The 20946-nt window shown below is 59.4% G+C and overlaps 1 protein-coding gene across 2 annotated transcripts; it reads left to right on the top strand.

Moving 5' to 3' along the window:
- Positions 1–1671: 1671 nt before the first annotated feature.
- Positions 1672–16492, top strand: MYO1G (myosin IG). 2 transcript variants are annotated; one of them, XM_022593124.2, is made up of 22 exons: positions 1672–1804; positions 3260–3468; positions 3642–3735; positions 4511–4676; positions 4952–5005; positions 5740–5835; positions 6092–6211; positions 6833–7057; positions 7151–7296; positions 7752–7866; positions 8031–8201; positions 8411–8481; positions 9533–9607; positions 9808–9940; positions 10646–10812; positions 11028–11235; positions 13021–13244; positions 13816–13960; positions 14665–14769; positions 14976–15089; positions 15998–16152; positions 16228–16492. In XM_022593124.2, the coding sequence occupies exons 1-22, from the start codon at positions 1713–1715 to the stop codon at positions 16382–16384; spliced, it is 3042 nt and encodes a 1013-aa protein (XP_022448832.2). In that variant the 5' UTR covers positions 1672–1712; the 3' UTR covers positions 16385–16492. The 2 variants fall into 2 exon arrangements, with proteins under 2 accessions (XP_022448832.2, XP_022448833.2); XM_022593125.2 differs by lacking the exon at positions 5740–5835.
- The last annotated feature ends 4454 nt before the right edge of the window (positions 16493–20946 follow it).

The raw sequence follows: 20946 nt of genomic DNA, 5'->3' as shown, positions 1-20946 counted from the left end.
CACTGGAACAGCCGCATCATTCTTTTCGCTTGTTAATTTAATGCAAACCCCAGGCCCAGAGATTGGGGAAGTGAAACCTTGAGGCTCTGTGAGAACTCCCCAGATACTCCTGAGCTTTGGTTTGGAAAACCCTTCAAAAGCACCAGCCAAAGAGGCGGGGCGGGGGGGGGGGTGCAAAGGGGGTCTTCAGAGACTGAGAGGATGAAACTTGACCAGAACTTGCTCACGAGAAGCCCCAGGCCTGGCGCAGGGTGGAGCCAAAGCCTGGTCCGGACGGGAGGGTCCCCTCAGAACAATGGGCGCAGTGCTGTGAGGCTTGGTTTTATCAGGCGTTTGAAAATAAGCACTTTACAATTTCATTAGATATGTATCCGTTTTAAAGTCTCTGAAGGAAAAAAACCCTTGCATATCAAACAATGTTTCAGAGTTTAAAAAGTGAGTTGACTGATGAGGACCTACTGTAGAGCACAGGGAGCTCCACTCAATGCTCTGTGGTGACCTAAATGGGAAGCAAATCCAAAAAAGGGGATCTGTGTATACGCGTAGCTGATTGACTTCGCTGTACAGCAGAAACTAACACATTATAAAGCAGCTGTACTCCAATAAAACTTAATTTAAAAAAAGAGACTTTTTATCACGCTTGGTTAGAAATTTTATTCTAGTCTCGAGCTAAAATGAACCCCAAGTTGTATTCTAGTCTAGACCCTAAATGTCATAGAATAAATTCTTTTATTCATTCAGGTTAAAAAAAAAAGTGACTTGACTGAAAGTTCTTAAATAAACCAGCTTTTTGAGTAGAGAATCGCAAAGGTAGTACACGGATGACTCAAACTTGGGAAATGCGCTGTCTTCCCTGTGCGAGGGGAGGGATGAGAGAGAACTGCCTCGCGTCCCCAACCCGGACGCCGTGTGGTCGAAGTCTGAGCTGGCCCGTCTGGCCACTTGTCAAGGGCCCGCCTGCTCCACGGAGAGGAGTGAGGCCACACCTCTGGGAGGTGAGGACCAAGGTGGGACAGGAGGGCTCCTGGCGCAGCTCCTGGGTCTCACTACTAGAGGGACAGGCAGGCGGGCCCCGAGGACACAAAGGACCCTTCTGGGAAACATCTGGAAGCCTGGACCAGTGGCAAGACTGGGTCTCGGCATGACGAACCCAGACCACCCGCCCCGTGGCTGTGGCGGGCTAAGCCTGGAAGCTGGCTTTGTGGTTCACATCGCAGCGTGGTCACACTTGGAAGGAGTACTGCCTAGGCTCCTGCCCCAAAGGCCTGGGTATCGGCATTTGTTCACCTTTTGTCGAGGTGCAATGTACCTAACCGAAAATCCGCCTAGTGCTGAGGTCTGAGAGCTGACGGCTTTTGCGGCCACTGCCACGTCAAGAAAACCCTGCTCAGGGTCCCACCCGTGGCTCGGATGCAGCAGGGCTGGGGACCGCAGAGATACGGCTGCTTGGGGCGAGGGTGAGATCATAGAGGGTCGGAGTTTCGACCGTGAGGCACGCCCTGAGGGGAGCCAGGAAGCACGGCTCAGAGCCCCTTGGGAGGGGACGGCAGGCAGGGAGGGCAACCCCTCCCTGGGGCCACAAGAACCCACTTCCTACTTCACCACACTGGCTGCGGGAGGGAGGGCTGGGCCTATGCGAGAGCACCCCTCCCCTGAGCTGCTCTGCACAGGAAGGTCGGGGCAACCTGGCCTGGGTGCTTCCCGCCGGCAGGATGGAGGACGAAGGCCCTGAGTGCGGCAAGCCTGACTTTGTGCTTTTGGACCAAGTGACCATGGAAGACTTCATGGAGAACCTGAAGCTCAGGTAGACCTAGGGTAGGGGCTCCCCTTCTCCCCATCCCCACTCCCGCTGGTCTCCGCCAGTCCCAGCCCGCTGTCTGCGTGACTGCAGGGGGACGTTGGGACAGGAAGGACTGTCGCCTCAGGGCCAGGGCAACCAGCCAGTGCTAGAGCAGGCTTCCCAGACCCGGGCCTCCCACACAGCCCAGGTGCCTCCTGACCCCTCCTCCTGGCAGGTGCCAGGCCCCGGACCGGGTGGATGCTCCGTCCCCCTAGTGGGGCTGTGCTGGGCCCTGGGGGCTCCAAGGGAAGTGGTCAGGGCCCACCCTGGGGGTGCAGGTGGACAAGCTGAGATGACACTCTCAGGGGGGCATGTGGGGTGCTTCAGGGCATGGCCGGTAGAAGTGACACGGGGCCCTATTTGCCAGAGGGCAGAGGGCAGGGAGGAGTCGGTGGTGGCACCAGGAGCTGGCTTCATCCCTGGACAGCCAGGGGGAGCAGAAGGTGACTGTGCAGAGCTTGGGGACAGGTCCCACTGACCCCCGATTGCTGAAGTCAGGCACAGGCGGACCCTGAGCCAAGGTCAGGGCTGTGGGATGGAGAGTCAGACAGGAAATGAGCTGCTCTTTTGGGGGCAGAGAGCTAAGCATGATTTCACTTCATTCCTATAAACTAGCTTCTGAGACAGGTATTACCATCTCCGTATTAACGATGGAACCCCGATCCTGGGGCCACACAGCTTGCAGATGGGAGAGTCTGTCTCCAGCAGGTCCCGGGTGTGCAGGGAGCCAAGCCAGGGAACTCGCATGTCCGTCTGAGGCAGCTGAGGAAGAGGAACCCGGGACGGCTGTCAGGGGCAGGGCGGGTCCGTCAGGGCAGCAGGCTCCTCCCAGGGCAGAAGAGTCGAGGGAGGGATGATGCACACAGGCACCCTTCCGGGTGACTAGGCTCCTGCAGGGAAGCGCCCAGAACTCTGAGGAGGTGCCCGGGGGGAGGGGGGTGGCACCCCTCCCAGTCCCTGCTGTCTGGGTGGGGCTGGGCTGGGTCGCTTCTGCTTCTGGGTCCCCGCCCAGGTCTTGAGGCGGAAACAGCTGGAGGCCCCTCCCTCCACCTCCCACCCCCATCTGCTCCGGTCCTCAACCCAGCTTCCCACACTGCCAGCTCTGCCTTGGCCAGCGAGGCCTGGGGCAAGTCAGTCCCTTAATAAAGTGGGTAGTCATGATTCCCGTGACATCAGGATCCCCGTGGAGAGCAGCTTGGATCCCACCACCACCTTGTGTGGGGTGCGACTCCCGGCAAACGGCACCAGGAAGGCTCAAGTCAGCAGGCAACCCCTCTCCCCCCCCCCCACTCCCTCGTCTACTCTCAGCCCTGCGGGTGGGCCAGGGCCCCAAGGCTTCCCACCTGGGCCCAATGCCCCGGGACCTAGGTGTGTGTCCCCGAGGCCCCGAGCGCTGAGGACTGGCCCTGCCTGTGCCAGGTTCGAGAAGGGCCACATCTACACGTACATCGGTGAGGTGCTGGTGTCCGTGAACCCCTACCAGGAGCTGCCCCTGTACGGGCCCGAGGCCATCGCCAGGTACCAGGGCCGCGAGCTCTATGAGCGGCCGCCCCACCTGTACGCTGTGGCCAACGCTGCCTACAGGGCGATGAAGCGCCGGTCCAGGGATACCTGCATTGTTATCTCAGGTACCTGCCCTGCAGCCAGGGCCCAGGCTCTGGCTCACAGCCTCCCTGCGCCCCGGTGTTTTCATCTGTCAATGATGGGGAGGTGACTGGAGCACCTGGGAGTGGGGATGGGCACCGGGAGCTGGTTAAGGGGGAGCAACCAGAAATTGTCTGACTGTCCTTCCTTCCGGCAGGGGAGAGTGGGGCAGGGAAGACGGAAGCCAGCAGGCACATCATGCAGTACATCGCTGCCGTCACCAACCCGAGCCAGAGGGCGGAGGTGGAGAGGTGAGGGCGGGGAGGGGGTGGGGAGGGGCCTCATGCCTGATGGGGGGCAAGAGACACAATGAAGCCCGGCTCAGGCCAAGTTCAGTGGCTGTCAGCAAGCCTCCAGGTGAGCCGCAGCCCGGACCTCTCGACCCAAGGAGAGGCGAGGCCCAGCACGTGGGTGCCCTTCCTCTAGGGACAGGAAGGGAGTGAGGTGCAGAAGGCCGACAGACAGGTGCTGAGCCCTCACCAGGACCTGATGGAAGTGGAGAGGTTGGCTGGCCTGTCAGGAAGGCCCAGGATGCCAGGCCGGGTGTCAGGGTTTGGGTCAGGAACCCGGAACCCAGGGTCCACCTGCCTGCCAGCTGCTCACCAGCAGGGATTTGTAGGGGCTGTGTGGGAGCCCCGGCTCTTCCTGTTGAGGTGGGGTAAGGTGGGGTTCGGGGCAGGAGTGGGGTGGGAACAGCGATGGAAGTTCCCAAGCACACATGGCTGGCAGCGCCGAGCGTGCAGACCCAGCTCCTCACTGGGCTGCAGCTTTGGTCTGGAAAGGCAGGGCCAATGCCTTTCAAGGCTCAAGGCTTTACAGGACAACCGCTGTGAGCCCCCTGCAGGTGCCTTTCCCAGCATCTCAGAGTCAAAGGCCTGCAAGGGGCAGCACAGGGCGAGGCCAGGCCCTCAGGCTCCCTCTCCTCCTGTGATGGGGAAGCCTCAGGTGGGGATGCTGGACCTGGGCACACGGCCCCCAGCGCGAGGTCTTTGCGCTACAGCCCCTTGGCCGCTCTGCCCCCTGCAGGGTCAAGGACGTGCTGCTCAAGTCCACCTGCGTGCTGGAGGCCTTCGGCAACGCTCGCACCAACCGCAACCACAACTCCAGCCGCTTCGGCAAGTACATGGATATCAACTTTGACTTCAAAGGAGACCCCGTGGGGGGACACATCCACAGCTACCTGCTGGAGAAGGTGGGCCTTAACACTGAGACCCTGGGCAGGTGGGCCGCACAAAGGCCTCCCTTGGGGGGACCAGGAAGAGCTGCCCCACCACGCCGAGCCCCCCAGGCCTGGCATCCTGGGGACAGGAACCTACCTTCTCAGGTGTCCCAGCTTCACTGGGCGGGGCTCCCCCTGAAACCAGGTCAGCCACCACCCCCACCTGCACTGCCCCAGGGGCTCTGGGACAGGTCCCCCGGGGTGGGGCCAGCGTCCAGGCCTCCGTCCAGCTGCTCCTCTCTCCTCAGTCTCGGGTCCTCAAGCAGCACGTGGGCGAGAGGAACTTCCATGCCTTCTACCAGGTGAGCCAAAGCAGGCAGGGGGAGACCTGCAGGGAAGGCCTTCTGATTGCCCCAGCCACAGTCCCTTTCCCTCCCCTCTCCCTCTGTGCCATTGCCCCGGCCCCGCCCCTATTGCAGTGGGAGCTCCCTGGACGTGGCTGTGTGTACACCTCATCTGACTCTGACGTGGGTCCCCCTGGACGCGGGCAGGGCAGCGTCCGCACCATGTCTGACACTGAGGTGGATTCTGGACAATGATAGTGTCTACACTGGGTTAGACCCACTGAGGTGGTGTCTCCCTGGACTCAGGGGGTTACACCATGTTTGGCCCACTGAGGCGGGATCTCCTTGGACTTGGGTGGTATCTACATTCTTTCTGACTCACCAAAGTGCGTCTGCCTGGACATTGGCAGCGTCTACATCGTGTCTGATCACTGAAGTAGGTCCTCCCAGGACACAGGCAATGTCTGCAATGTGTCTGACCTCTGAAGTGGGTCTCTGTGGACTCAGGTGGTATCTACACCATGTCTGACCACTGAAGTGGTCTTTCCCTGGATAGGTGTGGTATCTACACAGTATCTGACCTAGAAGTAGGTTCTCCCTGGGCTCAGGCGGTGTCCACACCATCACTGTGCTGACCCACACCATGAATTTGTTGGGTCAGCGGTGGTTGAAGGACGCGTCTGTTTGTCCTGCGTACGTGGGTGGGGTCTTTGGAGCTCAGGGGCCTAACGGAGGGGTGTCGGGTCCTCCAGGTGCTGCGGGGCTGTGAGGACAAAGAGCTGCAAGAACTGCACCTGCAGAGAAACCCTGCGCTATATAATTTCACCCGCCAGGGGGCGGGGCTCAGTGTGAGTGGGGGCAGGGAGCCGAGGCTCTAATCACGCTTAGTCCCAGGACCCTGGTGCTAGTGGCCAGTGACTTCAGCAGGGGCCAGGGCGGTGTGCATGGCTCAGAGGGACTGGTGGGGCCCTGACTCGGCAGGCTTTCAGTTGGAGGAATCGGGGCTCAGCGCCGGGATGGGGGTGCATTGGGTGAGCATGCTCACTGGGACAGAGGAATCAAGGCTCAGCGTGGCACTGGGGTACTGGGACCTTTCTCCCCCAGGTCTTGGACAGTGACGAGAAGAGCCACCACCAGGCGGTGACGGAGGCCATGCGGGTGATCGGCTTCAGTCCTGAGGAGGTGGCCTCCGTGCACCGGATCCTGGCCGCCATTCTGCACCTGGTGAGCCTGGCTGTGGGCTCTGCGGCCATTTCCCCATGTGGTGCCCTGGCCGGGTGCCTCCTCTGGAGGAGGAGACTGGCCTCTGACAACCAGCCATGTAACTGGCCCACTTCTCCCTCTGCTGAAACTGAGTTGCTTTGGCTATGGGTTCCCACAGGCCGGGCCCTGAGCCGTGGGCCCTGCATGCCCAGAATAGGCCTGGTCCTTGTCTGGTAGATCAGCCCAGACTTAGCAGGCGAGGGCAGTCTGGGCTCAGTAAAGCTGAACACATGCAGACTGGCCTTTTGCTTCCGTCGCCTAAGAGCTGTGTGGCCTTGGGCAGGTTACTCAGCGCCTCTGAGCCTTAGTTCTCTCTGAGGAAGCATGAGGAATGGGTAGCACATAGCCAGCTGCAGAAGGATGCAGTGGGACCATTCACATGACGTTCGGGTGGGAAGCCTTGGGGAAGGCTCTGGCGTGCTCCAGGAAGCGCTCCCCTCTCTCTCTCTGGCTGTGTATGTGGTAGAAGCCAAGCTCTACTGTACCCCGCGTCCCTGCCTCCCCCCGCCCCCCCAGGGGCAGAGGGGTGCAGCAGGCTCCTCTGAGGTGCGGAGCCTGACTTCGTGGTTCCCGCATCACCAGGGAAACATCAAGTTTGTGGAGCTGGAGGAGAGCAGTCTGGAGCAGAGGGGCCTGGCGGTGACTGATGAGGTGCTGGTGGACCACGTGGCTGAGCTGACGGCCACACCCCGGGGGATGGTGCTGCGCTGCCTGCTGGCTCGCACCGTGGCCTCGGGAGGCAGGGAACTCATCGAGAAGGGCCACACTGCGGCCGAGGCCAGCTATGCCCGGGACGCCTGTGCCAAGGTGCTCTGGAGGCCGGGGGGCAACCTGGAGGCCTTCCCGCAGGAGACGAGGCCAGAGGCAGTCAGAGGCAGCTGGCTCCTGGCCTCTTCCCAGGCAGTGTACCAGCGGCTGTTTGAGTGGGTGGTGGACCGGATCAACCGTGTCATGGAACCCCGGGACCGGGACCCCCGACGCGACGGCAAGGACACAGTCATCGGCGTGCTGGACATCTACGGCTTCGAGGTGTTCCCTGTCAACAGGTGGGTAGCCCTGCCACCACACCCTGACCCCGCCCACCCTCTTAGGCCGCCTTAGGCCTGGGGAGCTCGGCTGGGCTGGGGAGCAGGGGGTCCGGCGTCAGTGCCGGTCGGTCCCTGGCCCCAGGCTCGTGCCTTCAAGCCGGCCTCAGCTGTGCTGCCGTCCACTGGTGCCTGGGAAGGCGAGATCTCGGCTCACTTCCCCTCGCTGGGACTCCCAGATCCACTCCAGGGCGTGCGTGCTGGACTTGGGGGCAGGCGGGTAAAAGAGCGGCCTGGAGCGGGAGATGCTCCCCGACAGAGAGGCCACTTGGGACGCCTGGCACCAGCGCCCTCAGGCAAACTTCTGGGGATCTGTTTGCGGGGAAGCCTGCCATTTGTTGCGCTCGCTCCCCGTGGAGCCAAAGCCCTGAGGTGGGCGGTCGAGGCATGACTCTCAGCGGCCCCTCCGCCCCCAGCTTCGAGCAGTTCTGCATCAATTACTGCAACGAGAAGCTGCAGCAGCTCTTCATCCAGCTCATCCTGAAGCAGGAGCAGGAAGAGTACGAGCGGGAGGGCATCGCCTGGCAGAGCGTGAGTGCCGGGCCGTCCGGCACAGCGCGGGCCCGGAGGGAGAGGCATGGCGCTGGGCGGGCGGGTGTGTGCAGAGGAGGGCGGGGGGAGCGGGCACCGGGCAGGAACTCGGGCGCGAGGCCGGCCGACGGGGCTCGGGAGCTGCCCTGTTTGCCCTCCCGCAGGTGGAGTACTTCAACAACGCCACCATCGTGGACCTGGTGGAGCGGCCCCACCGGGGCATCCTGGCTGTGCTGGATGAGGCCTGCGGCAGCGCGGGCCCCATCACCGACCGGATCTTCCTGCAGACCCTGGACACGCACCACCGCGACCATCCACACTACACCAGCCGCCAGGTGCCCCTCCGCCCCTGCGGTCGCCCCCGCCCTGTGCACCCCCGGCTGGTCCCAGCACTGGAAAGGGCGCCACAGGTGCCACGCTGCCTGTCTTGGGGTGGGGGTGGGGTCCTTGGCGGTGGCTCAGCCTTCTCTGCTGGACTGCCCCCCCTCCCCCAGATCCCCCCACACCTTCTGTGCCTTGACCTGGCCTGCCCCCCCCACCATAGCTCTGCCCCACAGACAAGACCATGGAGTTTGGCCGAGACTTCCGGATCAAGCACTATGCAGGGGATGTCATGTAAGGGCCCCCCACTGAGCGTCTGGTCCCCCCCTCTGCCCCTTCCCCTTTTTAAGGCACTGAAAATATGCCCTTCACCAGATTCACAAGTAAAAAGCATACATACAATGGAGCTTTTAAGATAGCGATTCTCAGCCCTGACTGTATCATAGAATCTTCTGGGAAGCTTTTTAAAAAATGCCCATTTCTGGGAGAGGGGCTGGAGATTCCGAGGTGCAGCCAGGGTGGACCTCTGCTCCTAGCCCAGGGCCAGTTCTTGTCAGGCTTTGAGCAAAGCCTGCACATCCAGGTGCAGGCCAGCAAGGAGGAGCAGAGGGGCGAGAGGCTGTGTCTCTGACAAGCTCCCAGGCCAGATGGACACTGCGGGTCCTCAGGCCACACACTGAGTACCGAGGCCCCAGGTGTCTTCCAGGGGTGGCCATGATTATTATTAATTTCCCTGTCACTCACCTCACCTGGAAGTGGATCTGAGGTGACACAGAGAGAGGCACAAGTGTCCAACGTGTCCTTCGCAAGGAGAAGAAATAAGAGTCCAAAAGACGAAGCCACCAGAAGTCAGATCCCATGGCCTTGAGCCTTTCTAGGAGCTGCAAGTGAAGCCAAGATTTTAGCGCTGAGCTTTCTAACAGTCAAAGGGCGAGACGATGAATCTGAGGCTCTCAGTGCCACTGGAACAAAATAGACCAATGACTCAGGAGTTCCTGGTTGTAATTGTAATCGCCGATATATTTGGAAACTCAGTAGGCACTGTTCTGAGCTCGTGGTCTCTGTTGAGGCACAGAGAGTTTAAGTAACTTGTCCTAGGTCAGGTCACACCGCATGTACGTGCTAGAGCCAGGGTTCAGGGATGTGACATTTGGCACCTCTCAGGAGAGAAACTTTGGAGGGAGGAGGGCTTATGTGATGAGAGGGAAGACAGAAAGGAGAGGGAAAGGAAGACGAGCACGTGAGGAGGAAGGAAGAGAGGCTGACCAGGTGGGGGGAGGGGGAGGGGCATGCTGGGGGCCGTCCAAGGGCCCCGTCTCCTCAGTGGCCCTGTCCCCCCGACCAGGTACTCGGTGGAGGGCTTCATTGACAAGAACAGAGACTCCCTCTTCCAGGACTTCAAGCGGCTGCTGTACAACAGGTGAGCAGCCTCTGTGGGCATGCGTGTGGGCACCAGAGGGCGAGGGCCCAGGGGCTCTGGCCGGAAGGGCCTTCAGACACTCCGGTCTGACCCTCACAGACAGCCTGAGGGTCAAAGCTGAGGCCATGAAGCTTACAAATGGCCAGGCTGGGGTGTGGGCTGTCCTGGAGGGTGGCTGGCCATGCAGCCTGTGTCCACAGCACGGACCCCACCCTGCGGGCCATGTGGCCAGATGGGCAGCAGGACATCACGGAGGTGACCAAGCGCCCCCTGACGGCTGGCACGCTCTTCAAGAACTCCATGGTGGCCCTGGTGGAAAACCTGGCCTCCAAGGTACACCACCCCCCCCAACCCCACCTTGAGTCTGGATCCTTCCGGATCCTTCTGTTTCCTCTCTGCTGCGAGCCACAACCCCTCCAGCAGGGAGGGACCGGCCGCTGCACAGGTTAAGATGCCCTGGACCAGGCTGAGGCTTGAGTAAATGCAGGGTCCCAGCAGCCTTCCCCTGGCCTCATTGCCTCTTGGGGATGGGCTGGGGGAGACCTTGCTCAGAGCTTGGGTTGGCCCAGCCCTGGTGCTGCCCAGATACGGGTTAGCTTCTGGAAGCTGGGGTCATGGGGACAGGAAAGTGGCACGAGCACCTCACAGAGCTTGGGGCCCAAAGTCAGAGGGGGCAGTGGAAGGACAGCAGAATACCCAGAGACTCAGCAGGGCCTCTGGGGAGCGAAAGGAAGGGCTAAGGGGCTTTGCTGCCCGGTCAGAACCTGGCTCTGGGCCAGCCTCCTGCCCGCACCCAGCACTGGGCTCCCAGGTCCCATGCTGCCCGCCACCCCTCATCCCCAGTCTCCTCCTGGCCTCAGCCTTCGGCCTGCCCGTGGGCCCTCAGCCTCCCCTTCCCCCGAGAGCCTCTTCCCCACACGGACCGATGGTAGAGTGGGAGGATGGCGATGACAGAATGGAGACAGCTCGCTTGCTGCCCCTGCCGGGTGACTGTAGGGCCGTGACACTGGCCCCTCCGAGTGTCCTTTGTCCCCACAGGAGCCCTTCTACGTCCGCTGCATCAAGCCCAATGAGGACAAGGTGGCCGCGAAGCTGGATGAGGGCCACTGTCGCCACCAGGTCGCATACCTGGGGCTGCTGGAGAACGTGAGGGTCCGCAGGGCCGGCTTCGCTTCCCGCCAGCCCTATTCTCGATTCCTGCTCAGGTACGGCCCCCTCCCCCGGGGGCGTGTGTTTGAGGGGTTCCAGCAGCGGGCCGCGGGTGCCCAAAGCAGCGGGCGCTTTTCAGACTTCAAGGCGGGAGCCTGCATGCATGGCGTCGGGGTGGGGGTGGGGGAATGGGGGCGGGGCGAGTCAAGGCGGGGCGAGTCCGCACTCCTCCACAGGGTCTGGCGCCCACTGCCCGGTCCTTCTGTGACAGGTACAAGATGACCTGTGAGTACACGTGGCCAAACCACCTGCTGGGCTCCGATAGGGCGGCCGTGAGCGCCCTCCTGGAGCAGCACGGGCTGCAGGGGGACGTGGCCTTCGGCCACAGCAAACTCTTCATCCGTTCGCCCCGGACGCTGGTCACGCTGGAGCAGAGCCGCGCGTGTCTCATCCCCATCATCGTGCTGCTGCTACAGAAGGTGCGGCGGGGCTGGACGGCCCCCAGGGAGGGTGTGGGGGGATGGGCAGGAGAGGGCTGTGTGCGCTACCTGGGGGGAGGGGAGAGATGGCTGTGTACCACCCGGAGTTGGGGGGATGTGCGTGCACTGAGGGGAGCACAGGCACACTTCCAAGTACCGGGGCAGCCCCCGCTCGCAGGTGACAAACCGACGCTGAAACTGACTTAAGCAAAAAGTGGGGCTGTTGTTCGGGTCCCCTCTGTTCTGTGGCCACCAGCCTCAGGCCCAGGTGCTCAAAACAAGACACTCAGGAACCTGGCTTCCTTCCTTCCTTTCTTTTTTCCTTCTTTTCTTCCATTTATTCTGAAAGATTTCAGACCAGGAGAAAAGCGCGCAGAATGGTGTGCTCTTTTCCCACAGGCTACTGCCCTGTGTCAACCATGTCACATGACCAACGTGGTTTTGGGTAGACATCGCACCTCTATCCCAGTTACTCTGAAGCAAATCATTTCATTTATAATCATTTCAGTATGTCTTCCCAAAGGATAAGGATTCTCCCACCTCTCCCCGTAACGTTTTATTTTTAACATTTCAAACCTACAGAAAAGTGGAAAGATTCGTACAATGATTACTATTCACCTGGATTGCTCCAATTATGTTCTCCCCTCCCCCCCGTCTCTGTCTCTCTCTTTCTCCATACGCACATACAGATACTCACATATGCATACATTTGTATTTTTTCCCAAACCATATAAAGTAATGACACCCCTAAATCCTTCAGCACGCATATCCTAAGAACAAGGTCATCCACCTTTATAACCACACTGACATTAGCACATTCAAGAAGCCTAACACTGGGAGTTCCCTGGCGGTGCAGTGGTTAGGGCCCTGCGCTTCCACTGCAGGGGGCATGGGTTCCATCTCTGGTGGGGGAACTAAGATCCCGCATGCTGCAGGGCATGGCCAAAAAAAAAAAAAGAAACCTAACACTGATAAAATATATTCTACACATCTGAATGTCTAATATGTAGGCCATATTTAAATTTCTGAAAGGGTCCCACTATGACCCATTACATCTTTTATTTTTTAATTTTTTTATTTTTAAATGGTATGGTAGAGCAGTCTTTTTTTTTTTTTTTTTTGACTGTGTTGGGTCTTTGCTGCCGCACACGGGCTTTCTCTAGTTGCGTCGAACAGGGGCTACTCTTCGTTGCGGTGCCTGAGCTTCTCACCACGGTGGCTTCTCTTGTTGCGGAGCACGGGCTCTAGGTGCGCGGGCTTCAGTAGGTGTGGCTCGCAGGCTTAGTTGCTCCGCAGAATGTGGACCTTCTTGACCCAGGGATCGAGCCCGTGTCCCCTGCATTGGCAGGCGGATTCTCAACCCCTGCGCCACCAGGGAAGTCCCCCATTACATCTTTTAAAAACCCAGAATCCAACTAAGGACGACACACTGCATTTCATTGTTACCTCTGTTATCTCCTATAACACACAGGGTTTTTTTTTTAAGAACATGACCTAATAGCATCACAAACAGGATTTAGAAAGTTCAGGCTGACTTGCTGCTGTCCTGTCCAGTCAATAACCACACGTCCCCAGTCGTGTCCTCAGTCTGTTCAACTCAGGGTCTATACGTTGCTTAAGTCTCTTTTAATCTGTGGGTTCGCTGGGCCGCTTGCCTTGTAGGATCTTCAGTCTGGGTTTTGATGGTTACATTCTCGGGTGCCCCTCCATTTTGGGGTCTCCTAAGGTGAGGGAGGCGGGGCCTGGCAGGGCCTAATGGAGCACCACCTCCCACTGGCCCCCCAGGCATGGCGGGGCACGCTGGCCAGGCGGCACTTCCGGCGACTGAGGGCCGTCTACACCATCATGCGCTGGTTCCGGAGGCACAAGGTGCGCGCTCACCTGGCAGAGATGCAGCGGCAATTCCTGGCTGCACGGCAGCCCCCGCTCTACGGCCGTGACCTTGTGTGGCCGCTGCCCCCTGCTGTGCTACAGCCTTTCCAGGACATCTGCCAGGCGCTCTTCTGCAGGTACTCGCCCTCTGCCACCGCCCCTCACTCTTTTCCACTCAGCTAGAGCCCACTGAACACCCGGACCGGGCCATCTGAACCCCTTGGTGCTACCCAGGAGACAGGTGGTCCCACTGGATAAGCAGAAAACAGGGGGCTGTGCACATCAGCTGGCTACCCACACCCCACAGCCGGTGGAAGATTCCTAATGCCCCCGGCACCATTCTGGACATCTGGAGGGGATGCAGGCCTCCATCTCCTTGCTAGAGGCTTGCAGGGAGGGTGGTGGGTCAGAGCTAGAAGTGGGGGAAACTCTGCAACTGAGCAGGGCTTTGAAGGCTGAGTAGGAGTTCTTTAGGAGAGGTGTGAAGGGCAACCAGCGTGCTCAGAGCAGGAGAGGCCACCTTCCACTGAGACCAGGGAGGCTGGGACACAGAGGGTGGCTAGTGCCTGGCTGAGGGGCCTGGCCTTATCCTGTGGGGGAAGGGACATGAAAAGGCACTAACGTGTGTTCTCAGGAAAAGGGGCAGAACCAGGAGTAGGGAAGGGTGAGGCTGCACAGGGGTCTGTCTGACCACCTGGCCCTCTCCAGGTGGCGGGCCCGGCAGCTGGTGAAGAACATCCCCCCTTCAGACATGGCTCAGATCAAGGCCAAGGTGGCTGCCATGGCGGCCCTGCAGGAGCTGCGACAGGACTGGGGCTGCCGGCGGGCCTGGGCCCGGGACTACTTGTCCTCCGTAAGTGTCAGGGCTATGGGGTCTGGGTGCCAAGGAGAGGCTCAAGGCTGAAACCTTGCCCATGTCAGCCTCAGTTGTCCTCTCCCTGAGCCTGGCTGTCCTGTGAACTGTACCCCTCTGTTCCTGCCCCCAGCCTCTGAAGTTCAAGGGTTTTCACCCAGAACCAGCTAGCCTGGGCTTTACTCAGCACCTCCCCCTCTGCCCTACTCCCACTTGCCTTCCTGTGTTTTCAGGTCAGCCCCCCCATTCTCCGGCACAGATCCCCCTTCTTAGGCACAGCCCCCTGACTCCATGCCATGGCCCCCCTTGGCCCACACGGGTGCTGTGAGCCGCCCCCTGGCCCCATTCTGCAGGGGATGAAGCCTTAAGGGCGAGAGGTTTGCCCAGATGGGTGGCTTGGCATGGAGGAGCGAGGTCCCACCCAGCCCCTTCCATCTCTCAGTCTGCCCGGGCCTGGCGTGGGGAGCTGGGCTGGTGGGTGGTGTGGACGGCACAGACATGTGTGCCTAGAACCTCAGGGCTGCAGGGGGTCTGTGCGGTGGGCCTTAGGGAAGCCAGTGCGGCAGGTGGACCCACCAGGAGGCTGGCGCATGGCCTGACGAGGTTCTCTGAGGTCAAGGATAACTGTGCCAATTCCCTGAGAGTTGCTGTCAGTCAAGCATGGTCCCAAGACCCCATCCCAAGCAGCCCCCATCTGTCCTCAGGCCACAGACAACCCCACAGCCTCAGGCCTGTTTGCTCAGCGACTGAAGACGCTTCGGGAAAAGGACGGCTTCGGGGCCGTGCTCTTCTCCAGCCATGTCCGAAAGGTGAGCAGTGGATGCAGGGCTGCAGGCCCGTGCAGCCCTGGCCCAGGCCTAGCTTAGAGGTTTCACAGCTGACCCTGAAACTTCAAAAGTCGTCAGCTCCAGCCCCGTCAGTGAGAGAGTGGCCTCAGGGAGGCGAGGCCACCAGCCACACCTGCTGGGGAGCCCCCTGGGGCAGGCAAGTGACCCTGAGAGCACCTGTCCCGCAGGTGAATCGCTTCAACAAAAGCCGGGACCGGGCGCTTCTGCTCACAGACCGGCACCTCTACAAGCTGGAGCCGGGCCGGCAGTACCGGGTGATGCGGGCCGTGCCCCTAGACGTGGTAAGCCCTGTGCGGGGGCGGGGCCATCCGTGAGGCCCTAGCTGGCCCGGTGTCCTGCTGGGCACTGCCAGGCCCCTCCCCTCATGCCTACCTGGGATGACCGGAGCTTTCTAGAACTCAGCATCAGCTCAGGATGGCAACTCCTCCCCCGCCCCATGCGCCCCTGCTGAACAGCCTGCAGAGCCCCATCCTCAGCCTCCTCGCCCCCCTCCTGCTCCACTCTTTGGCAGAACGAAATGCCAAATGGCCCCTCTTCCCCACATCTGTGCCAGTGCCTGCCCGGGGGTCTCCGCCACTGGACCGCGTGGAGCTGGCTGCAGTGTGTGGCTGCCACCCGCCTTTCACCCCTCTGTCCAGTTCTGTGACCCACTTGCTCCCTGGAGTCGCAGCTCATATTCCCACAGGCCAAGGGGCAACCCAGGGCAGGGACTGAGGCTGGGGGTCCCTGTAACTGTCAGGCTGGAGGACCATCCGGCATGGTGGCCACGACCCTTGTGGCTATTTAAATGCAATGAAAAGGAAAGAAAAGTAAAAGTTCAGCTCCTCAGTGGCACCAGCACATTCAGGTGCTGGAGAGCCACAGGTGAGCAGTGGTGCCATGTTAGACTGTGCAGATCTAGAACATTCCATTAGGGCAAAAAGCCCTCGTGTGCGGTGCGCCCTGCCCGACCCTCGCCTTTATGGGCAGAACCAGAGAGGGAGGAAGGGGACCTAGAGGGGGCAGCAGGGTTGTGGGGCCTGGGGGAGAGGAGGGGAGCTCGGGAGAGGCCGAGGGGAGCGGGCGGGGTGCTGGGGAGGGGAAGATGCGTGCGGGGGGCGGGCCTGTGCTCCTGGGCTGTGGGGTGGAGGTGCAGGTTTGGGGAGGAGGGCCTGCCGTGCCCCTGACCCTGAGACCCCGCCCCCTTCAGGTGACCGGGCTGAGCGTGACCAGCGGGCGGGACCAGCTGGTGGTGCTGCACGCGCGGGGCTACGACGACCTGGTGGTGTGTCTGCACCGCTCCCGGCCGCCGCTGGATAACCGCGTCGGGGAGCTGGTGGGCGTGCTGGCCGCGCACTGCCAGGGGTGAGTCTCGGGGCGCGGGGGCGGCTGCGGGGCTGCAGAGCCCTGCCCGTCCTGACCCTGACCTCCCTCCTTCAGGGAGGGCCGGGCCCTGGAGGTCCGCGTCTCCGACTGCATCCCGCTGACGCAGCGCGGGGCTCGGCGCCTGGTCTCCGTGGAGCCCAAGCCGGAGCAGCCAGAGCCGGATTTCCGCTGCAGCCGCGGTGCCTTCACCCTCCTGTGGCCGGGCTGCTGAGCCGGCCTACCCGCCCGCACCGGGGCCTGGCCGAGGGGTTCTCCACCCGCGCCCACACCGGGGAAAGATCACAGTCTCGCTGTGCAATAAAGGACGCTGAGTCTGTGATGGGCGTAGGCTTGTGTCCGGGGGCGGACAGTCTCCAGCCACCGCCGATTTGGCAAATGTCACCCCAGTGTCCTCTGCTGACCCCTGCATCCAAGGCTGCCCCTCTTGGGTTTCCGAATGTCCCCAGAGCCTTGGTCTCTTTCTCTCTCCTGCCCTCTTGTAGGACTGCATTGTTCCTATTGGGCCATTGGGGAAGCTTGGGGGTCCCAGGGCCGCCTTGGGACGGGGCTTGGGCAGAGCACACACTGGGGGCACACACTGTCCCAGCTGCTGTCTGTGTCGGTGCTCGGTATGGGCATCCCACGGCCTGGGAACCCTACCTCTGGGACACCGGTAGCCAGGACTCCCCAGACTCTGGGAGCCCGTCCCCATGCCTGGGGTTTCTCCAGGAAGCCAACCCAAGGAAGGCCAGAGTGAGCACGCCCGTCCCCGCTCAGGCTAGCAGAGCCTCCCCCCAGCCCCTGCCCCTGCCCCGGCCCTGTCCAGAACCAGGCCCTCTCCTCTCCTCTTTCAGTAGGTGGCTTCTCTGCCCCCAATGCGGCACTCTTCCTCTTCCTGGGGCACCCTAAATTTGGGGGCATCCTTGTTTGATTGTGCCCTGTTGGTGTGGAGAGAGGTCGCCGTCTGTTTGCCATGGCCTTTGGGTGTGTCATGGAAGGGCTGAGAACTTACTGAGGCTTCCCCTTGTTACTGTCACCTCTCCTCTCCTGGGGGGTGGGGGGGGTCACCTCCCGCCATGCAGGTCTGTGTCTGGCTGCTCCTGCCCTGGAAGAGGCCTTGAGGCCCCCAAAGCCCCCAGATGGCCTACTCCGGCATCTCTTCCCGGCTCTGGTGACTCTGGTGGCTTTGGGACAAGCCCTTCCTCTTGGTGTTCCTGTCCCTGCTGCTCACACCAGTAACCCTGCTGCCTCCCTTCACCTCCATCCATTACGTGGGGCCCCTGCCGAGGCAAGCTGGCTCCACCCCTGAGTAACTGTGGGATCAGCACACTTCTCACCCTGGACTTGCGCCTTCTCTCAAACCCTAACCTGCTGCGGCCTAACTCCCTGTGGCTGCCAGTTGCCCATGGAGAATGCCACCCGGCTTAACACCCCCTTCTCACTGCACTTAGGAAGACGGCAGCATCCTAATCAGACAGGCCTGCTGGCCTCCCAGAATCATCCCCACACACGCGCAGAGCGCTTTCAGGTGACAGGACCCCAGCCCCTTCCACCCCAGGACCTTTGCACATGCTTCTACCTCTGGGAGGAGTGTCCCTGTTGCCCCTCTTCACCGGCTTGAGCCTCCTTCCTCGGGTCCTCTCCTACATGCTCTTTATTCCCTGAATTCCCCTCCCACCCCACCCTCATGGCCCCCTTCTGCGGAGCACCTTGTCCTGAGCTAGTAGGACACACAGTACTTCTCTCTTGAAGCACGCAGGTCACCTGCAAACATTTCATTGGTTTCTGTCATTGTTGGTTTGCGTCAGTCCTCACCGCCAGTCATGGTGGCCTTGATGGACGCTGCTCTGCTCACCACCGCAGCTGCTGGCTCCATTGCGGGGCTGGCCCTGGTGGACACACAGGGACCACTCACTGACCAACGACAGGAGGTGTTTGCCGAGTGGCAGCTTGGCAGAGAAAGCTCCCATCAGTGAGAAAACGAAAGCAAACAGGCTTGGGTCTAGAGAGGGTTTGTCAAGGGTTTGTCTCTCAGGAGGGCCGCCTTCCACAGAAGGGGCCGCTTTTGCAGTCTTGTGTTTTGACCTGCTGAGGTTTCCCACTGAGGATGGGAACTGTTCACATAGAGTTTCCATGCCAAAAGTACACACTCCCCCCAGAACGGCCATGTCCACAAAACAAACCTGCCAGCTCTGGGCATGTCAGACTGTGGCCGTTCCCTACAATGAAGCTGAGCTGAGGGTTTGGGCACCCACCCCGAAGCTCCACAGACTGGGTTCAAGTCCAGCTCTTCTGGGCCTCCCTGGTGGCGCAGTGGTTAAGCATCTGCCTGCCAATGCAGGGGACACGGGTTCGAGCCCTGGTCCGGGAAGATCCCACATGCCGCGGAGCAACTAAGCCTGTGCGCCACAACTACTGAGCCTGCGCTCTAGAGCCCGCGAGCCGCAACTACTGAGCCCGTGTGCCACAACTACTGAAGCCCGCGCGCCTAGAGCCCGCGCTCCACAACAAGAGAAGCCACCGCAATGAGTAGCCCGCGCACCACAACGAAGAGTAGCCCCCGCTTGCCGCAACCAGAGAAAAACCTGCGCGCAGCAACGAAGACCCAGCACAGCCAAAAACTAATTAATTAATTATTAAAAATCAATTGACTGTATATGTGGGGTCTATTTCTAAAAAACAAAAACAAAAATTCCAGCTCTTCCTGTTAGAATCAGGTAACCCAGACATGGGCCCTCCTCTCAGCTTCCTATCAACAGAACAAGTCTGCTAGAACATTCTCCTAAAGTTGTTTCGAGGACTACATGAAGCCCTAGGGAAGATGTCTAGCATGCCGAGGTGAGCCTTATCCAGATGCAGGGACATGAAAAGTCCATGTGTGGCTCAGTCGGTGGCTCCCTCAGCGTGTCTGGTCCCTCCAGAACCACAGGAGCAGGAAAGGCCGTCTCCATGTAGCAGATGAGGAAACAACCCTAAAGGTGGCCTTTTTACCTTTTTTTTTTAATGTAAAGTTATACTGGTCTCCCCTCAAAAAATGCGTAGATCCTTGCGTACACTCCTGCCACTTTTTATTGAGGTATAATTCACACAACACAAGGTTCACCACTTTTTTTTAAGAAGAAAGTAACATTTTTTTTAAACACTACTTAGTTGGTAGAACTGTGTCTTAGTTGTGGCAGGTGGGCTCCTTAGTTGTGGCATATGAGATCTAGTTCCCCGACCAAGGATCGAACCCAGGCCTCCTGCATTGGGAGCGCGGAGTCTTAACCACCACGCCACCAGGGAAGTCCCCAAAATTCACCGTTTTAACACGAGCAATTCGGTAGTTTTTAGTATATTAACAAGGTTGTGCAACCAGCCAGCACCATTATCTAATATTAGAACTTTTCATCGCCCCAGAGAGAAGCTGGCACCCACTAGCAGTCATGCCCATTCCCCTCTCCCCAGCCTCTGGCAGCCACTAACCTACTTTCTGTGTCTATGGATTTGCCTATTCCGACAGTTCACATAAAGCAGCGGTCCCCAACCTTTCTGGCACCAGGGACCGGTTTCATGGAAGACAATTTTTCCATGCACAGGGGTGGGGGGAATGGTTCAGGTGATAATGCAAACGAGGGGGAGTGATGGGGAGTGATGGGGAGCGATGGGGTGTGATGGGGTGTGATGGGGGAGTGATGGGGAGCGATCAGGAGCATCGGATGAAGCTTCACTCGCTAGCCCGTGGCTCACCTCCTGCTGTGCAGCCCGGTTCCTAACAGGCCGCGGACCACCAGCAGTCCGCAGCCTGGGGACCCCTGGCATAAATGGAATCATACAATGTGTGATCTCATTCGTCTGGCTTCTTTCACTTAGCATAATGTCTTCAGAGTTCAACCATATTGTAGCACATGTCAGTGCTTCATTCTTTTATGGACAAATAATATTCTGTTGTTTGCATATACCACATTTTGTTTATCCATTAATCAGTTGATGGACATTTGGTGGACTATTATGAATAATGGTGCTGTGAACGTCTGTGCACAAGCTTTTGCGTGGATGTAAGTTTTCGATTCTCTTCATATATACCTAGGAGTGGAATTGCTGGGTCAAATGGTAACTCTAACTTTCTGGAGGAACCACCAGATGGTTCCAAAGTGTCTGCACCAGTTTACATTCCCACCACCAGTGTATAAGGGTTCCAGTTTCTCCTCATCCTTGCCAACCTTTTGTTATTTTCTGGTTTTTGTGGTGGTTTTTTTTGCGGTACGCGGGCCTCTCACTGTTGTGGCCTCTACCGTTGCGGAGCACAGGCTCTGGACGTGCAGGCTCAGCGGCCATGGCTCACGGGCCCAGCCGGTCCGCGGCATGTGGGATCTTCCTGGACCGGGGCACGAACCCGCGTCCCCTGCATCGGCAGGCGGACTCTCAACCACTGCGCCGCCAGGGAAGCCCTATTTCTTTTTTTTAAAATAGCCATCATAAAGAGTGTGAAGTGGTATCTCACTGAGGTTTTGATTTGCATTTCCCTGATGACTGATGGCATTGGGCAACTTTTCATATGCTCATTGGCCATTTGTGTCTCTTCTTTGCAGAAATGTTTATTCAAGTATTTTGCCTATTTTTTTTTTTTTTTTTTTGGACGTACCGTGAGGCATGTGGGATCTTAGTTCCCCAACCGGGGATTGAACCCGCGCCACCTGCAATGGAAGCGTGAAGTCTTAACCAGTGAACTGCCAGGAAAGTCCCTTTTTCCCCTTTTTTTTAAAAAAATACAATTGTACCTAATATGATTGTTGATTAATTTTTTTATTTTTA

Source organism: Delphinapterus leucas, chromosome 9 (genome assembly GCF_059928025.1).
Source record: "Delphinapterus leucas isolate spDelLeu-1000000601 "Yukka" chromosome 9, BTC_Dleu_Yukka2, whole genome shotgun sequence".
Classification (NCBI taxonomy): domain Eukaryota; kingdom Metazoa; phylum Chordata; class Mammalia; order Artiodactyla; family Monodontidae; genus Delphinapterus; species Delphinapterus leucas.
The sequence above is the reverse complement of the archived record's forward strand: the minus strand, read 5'-3'. Positions and strand labels throughout refer to the sequence as shown.